This window comes from Falco biarmicus, chromosome 8 (assembly GCF_023638135.1).
Source record: "Falco biarmicus isolate bFalBia1 chromosome 8, bFalBia1.pri, whole genome shotgun sequence".
NCBI classification, from domain to species: domain Eukaryota; kingdom Metazoa; phylum Chordata; class Aves; order Falconiformes; family Falconidae; genus Falco; species Falco biarmicus.
This window is the reverse complement of record NC_079295.1, coordinates 27994991-28006472: the sequence shown is the minus strand read 5'-3', so window position 1 is coordinate 28006472 and position 11482 is coordinate 27994991. Positions and strand designations below refer to the sequence as shown.

General features: G+C 44.0%; 1 protein-coding gene and 1 long non-coding RNA gene across 2 annotated transcripts in view; one reads left to right on the top strand and one right to left on the bottom strand.

Moving 5' to 3' along the window:
• Positions 1 to 44: 44 nt before the first annotated feature.
• On the bottom strand, positions 45 to 10801 carry LOC130153442 (uncharacterized). Its single transcript, XR_008823380.1, has 3 exons — positions 10726 to 10801; positions 4504 to 4617; positions 45 to 3042 (listed from the first exon to the last, which is right to left on the bottom strand). It is a non-coding gene; the product is annotated as an uncharacterized LOC130153442 (long non-coding RNA).
• Positions 10372 to 11482, top strand: part of XRCC5 (X-ray repair cross complementing 5) — a 54386-nt gene continuing 53275 nt past the window's right edge. Inside the window, exon 1 of the mRNA XM_056348189.1 lies at positions 10372 to 10904. Coding sequence (XP_056204164.1) covers positions 10509 to 10904 — 396 coding nt within the window. The 5' untranslated portion in view covers positions 10372 to 10508. The remainder of the gene's footprint in view (positions 10905 to 11482) is intronic.

The window sequence follows — 11482 nt, the reverse complement described above, 5'->3', positions numbered from 1 at the left end:
ACAAATATGGTCTGTGTGTCTGCGACTTGAAACTGCTATTTACAGCTGTGCTGGGAAGATTTCTTACAACCCCTAAGTACTCCAGCCATGGCTCTGATAAGTCGAAGGAGAATCCACCAAAACAGTTCTTTTGAGGTGTCTAAATATTAAATGATACCCTTGGTGCTCTCCCACACTGTCTTACTACAGTCCTACCCTCCTGCTAGCACAGGGCAAACACATTTGGCATTTTCTTTCTTCTAAGAAAGAGTCATTAATCTTTGGAAGGCCCAAATGAAATTCCTAGCCAAGAGCTAGCACAGCTTAGTGTAACAACTCTTCCAGCCAAAAGGCTACCTGCAGGTGATTTTCTCAAACGGGCAGTGCCATGGCCAATGCAATAGCTGGAAATACCAGGAAGGTGCTTTCAGTGTGATGCCTGCTGCAAACATTGTCAAGGGAACAGGATTCCCTGCATGGTGGGTGTACGCTGGGGACTTCCCACCTCCAATGAAGAACCTGGTGAAGGACACTCAGCTTCCTGGTGTGGCAGCATGAGGTGGAGGGTAGTGAGCCCAGAGAATTAGCTCATTAGTCTTTGCAGTTCTCACCTTTGAGGTACAAGGTTTATAATTTTATAAGATAATGGTTAGCAGTGGGAGAGACTCCTATGGATGACCTTTGCACCAGGCAAAACACACCTGTATGACTGCACCATGTATTTCACCAGGGGGAGAGAAGGTGCTAATTCTGCCTGCTGACTTACCTATCCCATTCAGTTTCTTTGAGAACTGAAACAATCACAGTGTAAACTGTGCTTTTAACCATAACTAGTCTCTTGAATTTACCCTTCTAATCCATCAGGCCCATGCTTTGAACCCCAGGGCTGGGAACCTGCAATTCCTCACTCTGAAACTATCAGCTGCTCCATGGATCTGTGTGGCCATCCCCAGGGATACCTTTTCAAAGCTGCAACTGCTAGTTAAGAAAAACCACTCCAATCTGCTCTTGCACACTGAAGCACGCAATTACACTAGCACTGAAGAGAGAAAAGAAGGATGCATAGCCCACATTCCTGTGCTGTGATGGACACGATTTTGCTCAAAATTTATGCAAGCCCTTTTTGTCCCAGACAATGAATTATTTGTGGGACCAGTGCCTTTCCTGCTTATTTCCAAAGACTTGTCAACATGGAAGCAGTTAGTTTAACATGGATTAATTTCTGAGTAGATTAGTCCATCCAAGTTTATACCCTGTATGGAAATGGAAACTCACAAAAAGAGGTTGAAGCAAATGCAGGGGGCTAATCTGGTTGGAAATGCAACGTTTTAATTAATTTGGCAAATTAGAAGGGATATCATGTTTGCTTTCTTGCCTACTAAAGCATGATTTCTCTTCAAACAGGCAGCCACTTAATGATGCAGGAAGGCTTGTAGTTGTGTGTCGGATCAGGTTAAATTGCCAGGGGGGTTAAAAAAGCCCCCTAAGCATCTTTTCACATAAACAAGTGAAGTGTGACTGCATGTGAACAAGCAGCCCAGAGAAACGAGGCTTGAGGGGCTCTCATGGATTTCCCCCCAGTTCCATTAACTTTCAGTCTTCGTGATTTCTTGTCATTAGACAGTAGCTGAAGTCTGTCAGAATGCATTAAGATAAAGAGAACACCTAAGTCAGGCCAACAATGTATTTGTCCCTGTGTTAAAAAAATGCTCTTGCTTTTAGCATGCTAAAACATTAAATCTTCCCCGCAAAACAGAGAAGCTAAAATCTGTTGTGGTTTGCATCCGTTGAAATTAGGCATGCCATGGATTAATTTGACCTGGAATGCTCTAAGATACAAAATTTCTGCCCAGATGTGATCTCCCTGTCTTAGGGCTCCTTTTCCCAACCATTTCTTTCAGCTGAAAATTCAACTTCACAAGATAAAAAAGGATAACTGCTGAATTTCATAGTATGTTCTGCCTGGCAAACAGGATAAAAACCCACCTCCCAGGCAACATATTCCCTCAGGGCTTGGTTTATTACAAGTTCATACATCGGTAATGTATATTAAGACCAATATATTTGAAGGTGCCTTTGACTATTTTCATATGCATGCCAAATTCTTTCTGCTCCTACAGTGATAAGGTAAGTGAATAAATTATTTCTACTACAAAATAACAGCAAACTGGCTCATTGTGATATAACACAAATATAGCTTAATTTATTCTAGCCTGGTTATCTGAATTGCCTGCACTTGTGATCCTAACAACCCCAAATATTGTAAGTACACTGAATGGCTTTTGCAATATCAGTCCTGGGCATGAATCCAACAGCTCCTAGGGTAGTTGGCCTAAGGAGAGCATGCCTTTTATTCAGTCTGTCTTTCTAAATTACATTACTTGTCCTAAACTATGGAAGTGTCAGCTTCTAATGCTTTCACTATGATGCATTTAAATGTATTTGTAGCAAGCTGCCCTTATAATTAAAGGCAATTACTAGAATATCTTTCCATCATAATGGGGATTTTCCTTAACATTTATCCATGTAAAAGTTCCACACAGAATTAATAAACACAAGCAATTTTAACCTCCATTAATTTATTCAAATGAGCTCCCCTGTGACTTAAGAAATGAGCAGAAACGATTCCTAGTATTTGCACGTAGTAAAAGAAAAAAGGTCAAATATTGAATATAGTAAACAGTATCATCCCAGGGCACATGTAGTGTCATTCGTAAATGACATCTCAGTTCTCACCAAACGTGTTGATAGAGCTACCTTTAGTGACTTCAAAGCAGAAAATAATACTGACTCCTCTACAGTGCGATTACACACCACTGAAGCAATGAATGCTAATATTGAAATGGGCTGTAAGGCAGAAGTTTTATGTGGTGGTGGTGACTTCAGCCAGCCCCACGATTACAGCAGGATTGCTCTGAGGCTCTACTTCCACCCTAAAATCAAGTCTCTTTTGATGGCTAAATTTGCCATTTATTTCCATAGAATGTTTTCCTTGTCTAGTACAAAAATCCTGCAGAAACCAGCAGTTGTCATCTTGATGACTCACTTCTCTCCAAGGAATTCCTGCAAAAAATAACCGACAGGGAAAATTTGAAAGTATTCTTCCCTACCTCTACACCTGATACTGTCACATGTCTGCTAGTGTCATGGGTTAACATTAAGTTACGCAAATAAAACCCAAACTTAATCCCTTCTTCTTTCCTCTGAAATAGCAGCTCCCTCCTTCACACTGCTACTTCATTCCCCGAAGCCGTACAACCTGGGAATTCACAAGAATCAAAAGCTTTAAAACATGAAAATATTGCAGTGCTCCATTTTTAAAGTGCATTAAAGCTGGTATTTCTCTAAAGAGCCAAACTTCCATCCTTTCAGTCCGATTTCAATCTGCTTCCAGGCATAGGCAAACAAATAGGGATTTAAAATGCGATCCTCTCTCCCAGCTCGTAAAGAGCCTTGTTCGGCAGCTGAAGACTCTCCCCATCCCCTCCTGCAGCCTGGTTGGATGGATAAGGAAGAAAATCCTGTGTTATGAGGATTAAATTGGACCATTAGCCAGTGTTTTACGTACAAGCATGCCTACATACATGATGCTCGTGGGGGGAGGATACTAAAGGCTTATTCTTGCACATCCACAAAGCAAATCCTTCACAGAGTGAGTTATCCCTGCTAACTTGTCCAGAACAATCCTGCTGCATGAAAGTGCTTTCCAGAGATGCTGAAAACAGCTGGATTGCTAATGGCTGCAAACAGAGCAGCCATTCTCTCTTACTGCACAGAGAAAGACTGTGAAATGAAGAGCAAGTGAAGAACAAGATGGATGAGATTCTGCTTCTCCAATCTGAAATAGTAGCAGCTAACACAAGACTTCTGGGCAAAATGTTGTTGTTTTGCTGTGTCCTGTAACGCAGTCTGCATTTTCCCCCAGTTTCTAAGGTGCCATTTCATTTTACTGGCATCTACCTTGTACTTATTATCCCCTCCTAAACCATAGGCTTTAACTTTTTTCAAATACTATTTGATACTCTTTTGCTGGGCTGTTGCTTTCCCCAAAGCGAGCATATCTGACATGAACTCTCTGGTCCTCTCTAGGAACCCAGGTGCTCTGGAGTTTGGTTGAACCAAAATACTTCTATTAATTTTAAAGAAAATCAGACCCTGTACTGCTGATAGTCCTCTGAAATGTAATAAAGAAATCATCTATTGTAATGGATTTAACAACTAGATCCACAAAAGTATACCCATATTATTTCAAGAGTAGAAACACGTGCCAGGTTTTCAGTTACTTAACAGCGGGAAATATTTCATCTCTTGTGGTACCAGGCTGAGTGGCCCTCGCATGGCCTCCTTCAGAAATCCTTTGGGTAATCCATGGATTTAGAACTCATGAAAACATCATCCTGAGCAGAAAGCCAGATTAATCGACCTTAGACATAGGAAGAATTTTTTAAATCTACCTTCCAAAAAAAGCGCAATGTTAAAAAAAAAATAAAAAAAATATATATTATTGTCTAATCTCTGCCATACCTGCATGCAGAAATTCCTCTGCAGTTTGGTGGTGCTTGAGGGGTGCACGCTACCTAATTCTGCAGGCTGTCGTGCTTCCTCTGCCTAGGATCATGTTGCCCTCCAGTGGCTGAACTGAAAAACAGGGAAAAAAGCCCACTGCGGTATTTTCTGCCTTAGAAATGCATCCAAAGAAGTCTACGTACCATGAAAGTGCAATGGCAAATACTAAGAAGCTACCTCATGCCAATTTTTAATATATTCATATAAGATGAATCCCTCCCTCCCTGTTCCTTTTAGGTATGCAATCTGAAGCAATCTTCAATCACGGGAGTGCATGCTGTTCTTTCTCCGGCATGGAAAAGCATTTAATGACAAGCCAATCCAACATTTTGATTTGCCCTTATACTTCAAAAGGTGTCCAAACCCATTTGCACATATTGTGCAAAGCAATCTCAATAATACATGCCACTGTAATGCATAAGTACCTCACATAAATACTTTTTTTTCAATAGCATGTGACATAAACACTGATAAATTTATATGTGGCAACAAAGGCACAAGGATTTTAGATACAAATATCTATGAAGTCTCAATGCCCCTCTGAGATGCCTCACGGCTTATTTTTTCAGAACATTTAGCATAATAAGGCATTTTCTGTGTTGAAAGTGAAGCTCCTTTCATGAACACCTGTGAGTGCTCAGCACTTACACAGATTTTACTGTATCTCAGACTGAGCATTAAGAAAATGTAACTTACATAACCACTGCCTACTGGTGAGAGACTTGGGTTCCAGTGATTTGTAAATCAGAACACAGGCAACCTACTGAACAAAACCAGAGAATTTAATTTTTAAAATGTTCTTTTTCAAATTTCTTATATTCATAAGAATTTCCTCTGTCACTCTCTGTCTCCCAATTTTTGTAACAAATGAGGGAAGAATCTTATGATTCCTTTAGTGTACTGTCCTAATTTTATCCAATATATATTGAAAAAGGCTATGGCATTGTGGTACAAAAAAAGTACCTGCTCCTGTAGCTGAACCTGTATCATAACATATAGACACAAAGTACTTGGTTTAAGTTGCAAGATAAACTTAATGTCAGAATTTCCTAGCATTTTGGAGCTGGACTTTTGCAACTTCAATGTTTTCTTTACTTTGTAAAGAAAAACACATTAAAGAAATAAAATGAAATTCTGTTATATAGACTCCTGACAGCTACGTGGGTTTCAGCTGGGTGAAACCTTTGGACCCACAGTATATGCTTCTGCCTTTTGAACTAATTAAATAAGTGACAGCTATGAGAGACTGTCCATTTACAAAAGTCACCTGCAATCAAGCAGCAACACCAGCAGCAAAATGTGATTAGAGATAAAACGGGAAAAGTCAGTGTCCTTAAACAGTGGAGATGTTTTCAAATCAGCTGAGCCAGGTGAATTTCAACTAAGGCAAATACAAAACTGGCTAAAGCAATCTCAGGAGTATTAATGATTTTCCTTAAAAAGATGGGTGAGATTACAGATATAACATCTACTTTTAAAAAGGGATGAGGGAGGACACAGATGTCAAGGAGTTACAGATTATTTGTGCTCCAGTTACTGGAAACTAGCATAATAAATAATTAAACCATTTATACCTGCTCAGATGATAATAAGTAAAAGAAAAAATGGAGTGGGTTCTTTTGTTTTGTTTTTAAAGAACAAATGGTGTCAAATCAACCCCACTTTTTTTTTTAATTTTATTTTTCTGAGAGAAAAACATAGGCTTTCTGGATAGAAATTATTTACCTTTGTTTTAATAAGGCTTTGATGCTGTTTTAAATTACATTCTCATAAGCAGGCTAGGAAGCTGTTGTGTATGTATAACAGATCTGCAAAAGCAACTAGAATGTTATACACAGAGCTGTGTCTAGTGGTTACCCCCAGCAGCGGCCATCTCGGGCTGAGCACTTCATGACTTGGCTGAAGACGAAACATGCTTATGAAATCTGGAAGTGACACAAAACTGAGAGGGATGGCAAGTACAATGGCAGAACTAAAAATTGATCATTACAGATTTCATAATGGTCTGAAAGAAGATGCAAGTTGTAAGACAAATGTGCCATTCTGTTCATCAGGTACAACAAACAGCAGGTGGAAGGACTACGGATGTGCAGTAATTCCACAGAACAGTATGTGCATGCTACAGAAGAGCGTGATGCTCAAGGTGACTTCATGACAGTGTGAAAAAGGTAAATACCACATGGGGAAATGGGATAATAAACAGATTCGGCTTGTGAATTCATGCTTTACCTCTCTGTGACACTTAATACGGCCTCTGCTGGTGCAATACAGCCAGTGGAAGCTTTTACTCTGCTGCCCGAGACATGTACGTTAACTGCTTAGCCTGCAGAACAGAAAGGGGCTGGCCAGATGGAAAGAGGAGGCTGTAAATTCAGCAGCTAGGGTGGAGGGCAGTGAGGAGAAAAAGCAACAGTGACACTCTCAGAGCCTCTCAGCTCCATGTAGAAGGATTTCTGGGGCCGTTTCTGAAGCATTCAGGCTCCTCTGCAGTGGTGTAGGACTAAGAGTTGTGGGTAGCTTGTGTTTCAGCTGTGATCCACCGATTTGCCACAGTTCAGGAGCTTCTACGCTAGAACGTGTCTGGCAGGACACACCATGAGTCTGTATACTCTCCTAACTCACTACCTCTCCTTACAATGTTTTTCTTCAGTGTTTTCAGGCAAGGCTGAGTGGTGTGGTATAATGCTTCCTTATTTAGCTTTTTAATTTTCTTACTACAATAATTTCCTTATGTTTCCTAGCAGACTCATTTCCTTCCATTGCACAAACTAAACTGAAAATGGACAGAGCAGGTAGATCAACAGGTGAGAACCTGTTAAATCCCCAGAAGGATTTTTTTTAATTATTTTTTGGCTAAAGGCACAGGTTTTTTATGTGCCAAGTGTTCATGAGTCATAGATGGCCAGAGGACAAGCTCTGTGGACTTACAGCTGGTCCTCAAAGACTAGTTTTTCCTTAGAGAGTGAAACTGGTGTTTGAGATCTTTTCCCTGCAGATGTATTCCACAGAAGCAGCTAAGCAAAGACCGTCTGTGTGTTAGGTTTGCATCTCTTGGGAAGGACCATCAGGAATCACTAAACAGACATATTAAATGCTGGTGTTGGTCTGCACCACAGTTTTGTCATGTGTTTGCAAGCAGGTGTTTGGAAAGACCTCTTGGGAGAAGACAACTCTGCACACCTTATGAAGTCCAATGCAGGAAGATGCTAACAGATGCACTTCTAAGCTCTGCTTTGCTTTGAGTGCCCATTCCTGTCTACTTCATCTTCCAGCTCGCTGCCAGGCTTATACTGGTAGAAATACAAAGCTGATTGCTGTCAGTATCCTTGCCCTGCTTTGTTTATCTCTGTAGGAAATTCAGTTCGTAATTTCCCAGCGCACAGTTAGTGCATACTTCTGTATATGAACTGAGGTGAAGAATAGGTAATGATTGCAAAGTTAATTCTTCTGTGGAAAGTACTGCTTCATGTATCTGTTTCAATAAAACTATCGGGCTAGATCCCAGATGGCTACAGTATTCCTCTTTCCATGAGGCATTTATCCAAAGTTTTACCCTGTGGGCAATTGCTTCAAGAGGGAGAAAGGCCGTGTCATCTTTCTACTTTTACATTGAAGTCATTCACATTTGCTCAGAGCTGCCATAAGCAGCTGGGTCCCAGCTGCAACTCTCTGGATAATACATTCCTTCTTGTAACGAAACAGGGAAGCCATTTTCCTTGCTGCCTTGTAAAGGCATTGAGTGAAGCTAAACACAAGGCAGGCCCCTTACTGCTACTTCCCAAGAGTGTGTTTATTTAATGCAGGCTTAGTGTTTTGGGGGGAAGAAAAGTAACCAAAAAAAGGATTAAGCAGAGCAGTAAGAACCTCAGTGGGACTGAGATCTGACTCACTTTGTTGCAAATGAGATTACAGCTGATCACCCTGGATGTTGAGTCCTCTGAGATGTCACATATTTATTATTTATACCCCGAGACTGACATTCAGTAAAATGGAAATGGCCAATTAATCACAAGAATCTTTTGGCAAGTGTTTACAAGCAATGATCTTCAAGTCTTATTCTAAGCTAACAAAGCCCCGGTTTCTCAGGTGGAGCTGATTAGTCAGATCTGATGATTACCTATAAAGGGAGTTCTGTGCAGATTGCAAAGGAAATGAGGATTAAAGTTTGTTTCAGAAAAGATTAGACAGTTTTCATTTGAATGGTGGAAATAGCTCTGAGGCACCAGAAAATGCAAAGGGGGAATGTTTGGGTTTATTGTTTGTGTATTTTGCTGAGAGAGTTATAAGACCCCATTTATGCCAGGCTGAGAGTTAATGGATAGGAGGATCACATCAGGAATTTCATGGTTACAGGTGTCTTTAGTTTTACTCAGGCTTTGTAAAAGAACAGGATGCTGTACCTGGGCTGGGCATGCTAACCTTCCTGCACAGCAGAGATTCCTAGTTCATCCCCAGATTAGGTTTCTCTGAGTAATGTTTGCCATTACTGCTCTAGCTGTGAGAGTTTGGACCAAAGCCTGGGATTCAGCTTTTATGTGCAATCTAAGATTTGGAGGGAACTATGTAGGGTTTTGTGTCAATATTCTGTGCCAACAGTCAGAGCTTGGGTTTACTTCCCAACCCTGGCAGAAAAATAAAATATTATTTGATTATGAAGTCTAGCAAAATACTTTTCTGCTGATGCCATTGCTGATGAAGTTGATCAGTTCTTGTTTTGCTGTTCTTCCCATTTATACATTTGTGTGCACACATCTTTTGCTTTACGCCTAGACTGCAAGCTATGTTGGAAATCGGTTGGGGTGGGAGATTACCTGATTGCTAGACCAAGGAGGGGCTTTTGGTCTGTGGCAAGCACTCCTAGGGACTAAAGTAACATCAGGAACAATAATTATAATAGCAAACAGACCTCATTTCCTTGGCTGATTAATCTGAAGTCTCCTTAGAGACATGCAGGAAGACAACACAAGGCTTTCTCTTGTAATTGCTGACTGGATTTTTTGTCTACTGGTTTCCCATAAAATGTTTTTCATGTTGCCAAGCTGCTTTGTTCCTTTGATATGCAAAGTGCTTTGAAGAGAGGATCCCCCAATTACTGATATTCCTGAAGTATGACAATGTAAAAAGGAGGGAAGGGGGATTTTTGTCTTCAGACATCACTTATAAAAAGGAAACACTTGTGTTTGCACGGTCAGTACTCTGGTAGAAGGTTTTTAGAGTGTTCATGTGAGACTTACTGTTTTGTAGCTATACTAGTATCACCACTTTGCACTCTGTTTTGAGAATAATTATAGATAATAATGTGGTTTTTGAGATACACTGAGAATGGAAAGAACACTGGTAATGCTATTCTTAAAGGACACCAGGAAGGTAACACAGAACAAGTACTCCATATACATGATGATATATTTGCCATTCTCTGTACGCCTCTGCCAATGATTTAATATCCAACACATGCCAAGATACACATGATATAGCATGTATTGGACTTCAGCAAGTATCAGCAGGTCTAAGTTTCATCAAACCACCTAGATGTAGTTTCACCCCAAAATTCTGTTGTTAATGCTGGGAGAAAGCTAGTATTGTGCCCATGTTTAATTAAATAATCCTGTCCCACTGATGATCCATGACTTATCAGACGCTTCTGTCGAGCCCAAAGCCCCGTCCTGGCGGCCAGGGGGAATGGCTGCTCCCTCAGCAGCCCGAGCGGGACCCCCGGGCGTTGTGAGGAAGAGGCTGGAGGGCCCGGGGCGGGCGATGGGCGATGTACCCCGTGGGGGGGGCGACGGACGGGGCGAGTCAGGAGGTCCCGGTGGTGGGAGAGGGCAGGATGGCCACTCCGGCCCCCGAGACTCGCCCTGCTGCTGCCTCTCCTCAGGAACCCCAGCCCACCCAAACCAGGCTTGCCGTTGCCCACGCACTGCGCACACTACGGCCAAAATCGCAGGTACCGTCGTGCCCATGAGATGTGGCACTCAGAGAGCGGCTGGGGATACGGCCTGCAGAGAAAGATGCGGGGGCTATGCCACATCTCCCTTCCCCCTCACCCAGCCGGGCCACAGCCCGCCCAGCTGCTCTCCGCGGCCGGCCCCGGGCTAACTCGAGGCCGTGTGCCCTCATGGTGCCCCGCCGCGGAGACGCTGTGGGGCCGGGCCCAGCCGTCTCAACCCCTCCGCACCTCACCTGCCCTTCGCCTCGTCCCGCCCGCGCCGCCGCGGGGCGGTGCTGCCCCTCCCGCGGAACGCGAAGCGCCGCTGCCGTGTTCCCGGGGGGACTCGGATCGGAGAGGGGGCGGTGCCGGCCGGAGCGCTGAGCGCGGCGCACCGCGTCCCGGAACGAGCGAGATGGCGCGCGGCGGCAAGGTGAGGGGAGCGGGGGTTTTCCAGCGTCCCGACAGCTTTGGGCACCCCCTCCCCACGCGCCTCGTCCTCCGGCTGGCCCCGGCCCGCTGTGGCGGCAGCGTGCCTCAGGGGGCGGGGGCGCCGCGCAGGAGGCTTTGCTGCCCGCTTGGGCCTGGCTGGGCCCCGGGGGGGCCGTGAGAGCAGGGCCCCCTTGGGGGCCGGGGCCGCCGCTGCCCGCCTGTAATGCGGGAGCCGCTCAGCCTTCGGCCCTGGGCGGCCGCTTGTGCGGGGTGTTAGCGCCGCGCTGGCTGCGGGGGCTTATGGTGGCGCCCCGGGGCTGCTCCGGTGGGGCCTCTCTGTGCCAAACGTGGCCGGTCCGCTCATCCTCGCCTGAGGGAAGCGGCTTTGCCCCCCTAAGGCGGCTTGTCGGTACCGCCGGCGGCGTGGGGCCGAAGCGGCCGCCTTGCCATCCCTTCAGTGACCCGACTTCGGTGTTAGCAGCAAACGGCACAGCAGTCACGGCTGCAAAACTCGCCTGTGAAACCGATTGACTCCAAGCTGCTGCGGGTGCAAAGCTGTCTGGTACCAAAGCTGTCTGG